Here is a 2,590-nt window from a genome sequence, read left to right as displayed (position 1 = left end):
AACCAAGGAAGCTAGTACTCTCTAGCTTCTTCCATCAACTTAATAACATGCTAGAATTGTCTAGCAAGCTCCAGCCTCATCTCTTGCTTACTAGAATAATCTAGAACATTGATCATGGGCTGGACCATATACCAACAAATAATAATAATAATTCTGCAGATAACTACATATGCCTGAAATGCCTTCAAGAATTCATGAGCGTTAGGAATACCATAAATAAGATTATACCTCCTCACGCGAAACTGTGCAAGGCAAGCTCTCTCTCTCTCTCTCTCTCTCTCTCTCGCCCCCTTTCGCTACGTTCATAATTATGATTCGTTTGGCTTCATTTAGTAATTGGTTTTTTTTTTCCACTCTTGTCTTTGGCTTTCACTGTTTCATAATCTTACTTGAAGAAAAATGGATGTAAACTATTGAATATTTTTAATCAAGACTTACAATTCTGAAAATCAGCACATGACATTGTTGGGTTAGGGAGCAGGACTAGGCAACCCTGCTCAGTCGTCCGAACTAAAAGTTTTCTTTAATTGATTGCCCTAAGAATGGCGATATGCTTTTATTAAATTGGTATCGATGATTAATTTTGGCTAATTCCTTTTTTTCTTTTTCTTACCTCCAGACTCTCAAAGACGTGTTAGGATGGGTGTTAGAATCAGACAAAGAAGTTAAAGCACAAACGGAGAAGTTGAAATTCCTAGCCTGGCCTGCATATGGAGATGTTCTTGCTTGCAGTGACTTACTTGTCCATCCTGGTGATAATATTGGACCTCCAATTCGTGCACATAAAATCATATTGGTAACCACTTCTCCCTTTATCTCTAGATCTGTTAATAAATAGGCTGAATTAATCAATTTACAAAACCAAATTGTTGAAACAATCGCTTTCAAATGTTTTATTGATATGATTATTCTTTGACAATATATATCAATTATTAATCAGCATAATTTATTACTCTAGGCGACTAGATCAAAAATCCTTGACACTATTACTCCAGACTCGTCTCAAAGTATAACACTGCCTGAGATGACCAACCATGAGGAGCTTGAGTCTCTCTTGGAATTTCTCTACCACGGGCAGTTGCCGGAAGAAAGGTTTAGCAAGCATATCTACTCCTTGACGCTAGCAGCCCAAAAATATAAAATCGCATACTTGGAGGAGTTGTGTGGTCGTCACTTGAACTTATCCAATGTTCTTGATGTTTTAGAGCTTGCGGATTCTCGTGCCAGCAAAAGATTGAAGATGAATGCCTTGGAATACATTGCCGAACACAAGAGTGAAGTAGTTTCCTCTAACAAGTTTGATACATTTGCAATGAAGCATCCACATTTATGCTTGCAGATTTTAAAGGATTCATTGTTCAAGTCTGGATTGGATGGTCGGCAGTGAGTTCGGAGGATGGTTAAAATTAAAGGTTATTTGGCTAAAGGTCAATAAAATCTTTACTAATAATGATATCAATGGTCAATTTTATTTTTGGGCATGATCAATGAAGCATGACACATGAGTTTAAGTTAGTTTTGCAAGATTGAATGATTTAGTATTCAGAACCGTAACCCGACATGAATTAAACCGGAACTAGCATGAACCGAACGGTACGATTTTAGTAATAAATTTAAATAGAACGGAACGAACCAAATTGTTGATATTTCTTGATTCCGATTTTAATTTTAAAAGTGGAACTGGGCCGAACCTCAGGTCTCATAAGTGGTGTTGGTGGTGAGAAAAGGGGAGAAAAAAGAGATCTATATATTCAAATGAGAAGAAAGAGTAAATTTGAAGAGAGAGACCTAAATATTCAAGAAATAACCCAAAATATTTAAATGACCTTATTATATTTAAACGGGTTAGGCTCAATAGGATAAGAACAGATATGGAGTATAATAGGATAATATATTAACAGGTGTAGTTTAGGCCGTTGATACGAACTTTATATCAATTGTGAAATGAAGTGAAATAGCCAACATTTGAGGGTACATATATTTTTCTTTCTAAATATTATGATATACTTATACTAAGAGGCAAGGAATTATAGCTTAGCCACATAATGTGTCTACCATAATCATATGATAATGAATTCGCTATTCATGAAATTTATCCTACTTTGACAAGGATATAGGCTTCCATTCCTTCAGCACAAGGCCACACACAAAATCATAATGGCGTACGTAGGGTTATTTATTTAGGAGTTTTAACAAAACACTTCCGGTACTGTTCACTTTTAACGAAAAACCACATTTATACATTTCCCTGGTACTATTCACTATACCTTTAAAAAGGGTTTTTCATTAAAAGATAAGTTTTTTTGGACATTTCGTTAGTTTTCCTTATTTATTTTGATACCGAGTTTTGGGTTTGGGATTGGGATGTGGGATCAATTTTGTCGATGGCCTAGGGTTAGTTTTAGGCCCTGGTTGTTCGTTGATACGAAGCATTTTATCAATTCTGGAAGAATATAACCAACGTTGGAGGTTGAATTGTGGTGGTAATATGTACACGGGCATATTTTTTATACATAGATTTTGGACTGTTTTCATGCCAAAGATTTTCCTTTCTGGCCCCAAAAATAATGAAAAAAACAACCGATTAAGG

General features: G+C 35.5%; 1 protein-coding gene across 1 annotated transcript; it reads left to right on the top strand.

Moving 5' to 3' along the window:
- Positions 1-399: 399 nt before the first annotated feature.
- Positions 400-1,387, top strand: LOC126614864 (BTB/POZ domain-containing protein At3g56230-like). Its single transcript, XM_050282549.1, has 3 exons — positions 400-405; positions 620-796; positions 959-1,387. The coding sequence occupies exons 1-3, from the start codon at positions 400-402 to the stop codon at positions 1,385-1,387; spliced, it is 612 nt and encodes a 203-aa protein (XP_050138506.1).
- The last annotated feature ends 1,203 nt before the right edge of the window (positions 1,388-2,590 follow it).

Source organism: Malus sylvestris, chromosome 1 (genome assembly GCF_916048215.2).
Source record: "Malus sylvestris chromosome 1, drMalSylv7.2, whole genome shotgun sequence".
Classification (NCBI taxonomy): Eukaryota; Viridiplantae; Streptophyta; class Magnoliopsida; order Rosales; family Rosaceae; genus Malus; species Malus sylvestris.
This window is presented reverse-complemented; position numbering and strand designations above follow the sequence as displayed.

What these genes read in the sequence shown, in the direction of transcription:
- LOC126614864 (XM_050282549.1), top strand. An exon ending in GTGCACATAAAATCATATTG is followed by an intron (nt 797 to 958) that starts GTAACCACTTCT and finishes TTATTACTCTAG; the next exon opens with GCGACTAGATCAAAAATCCT.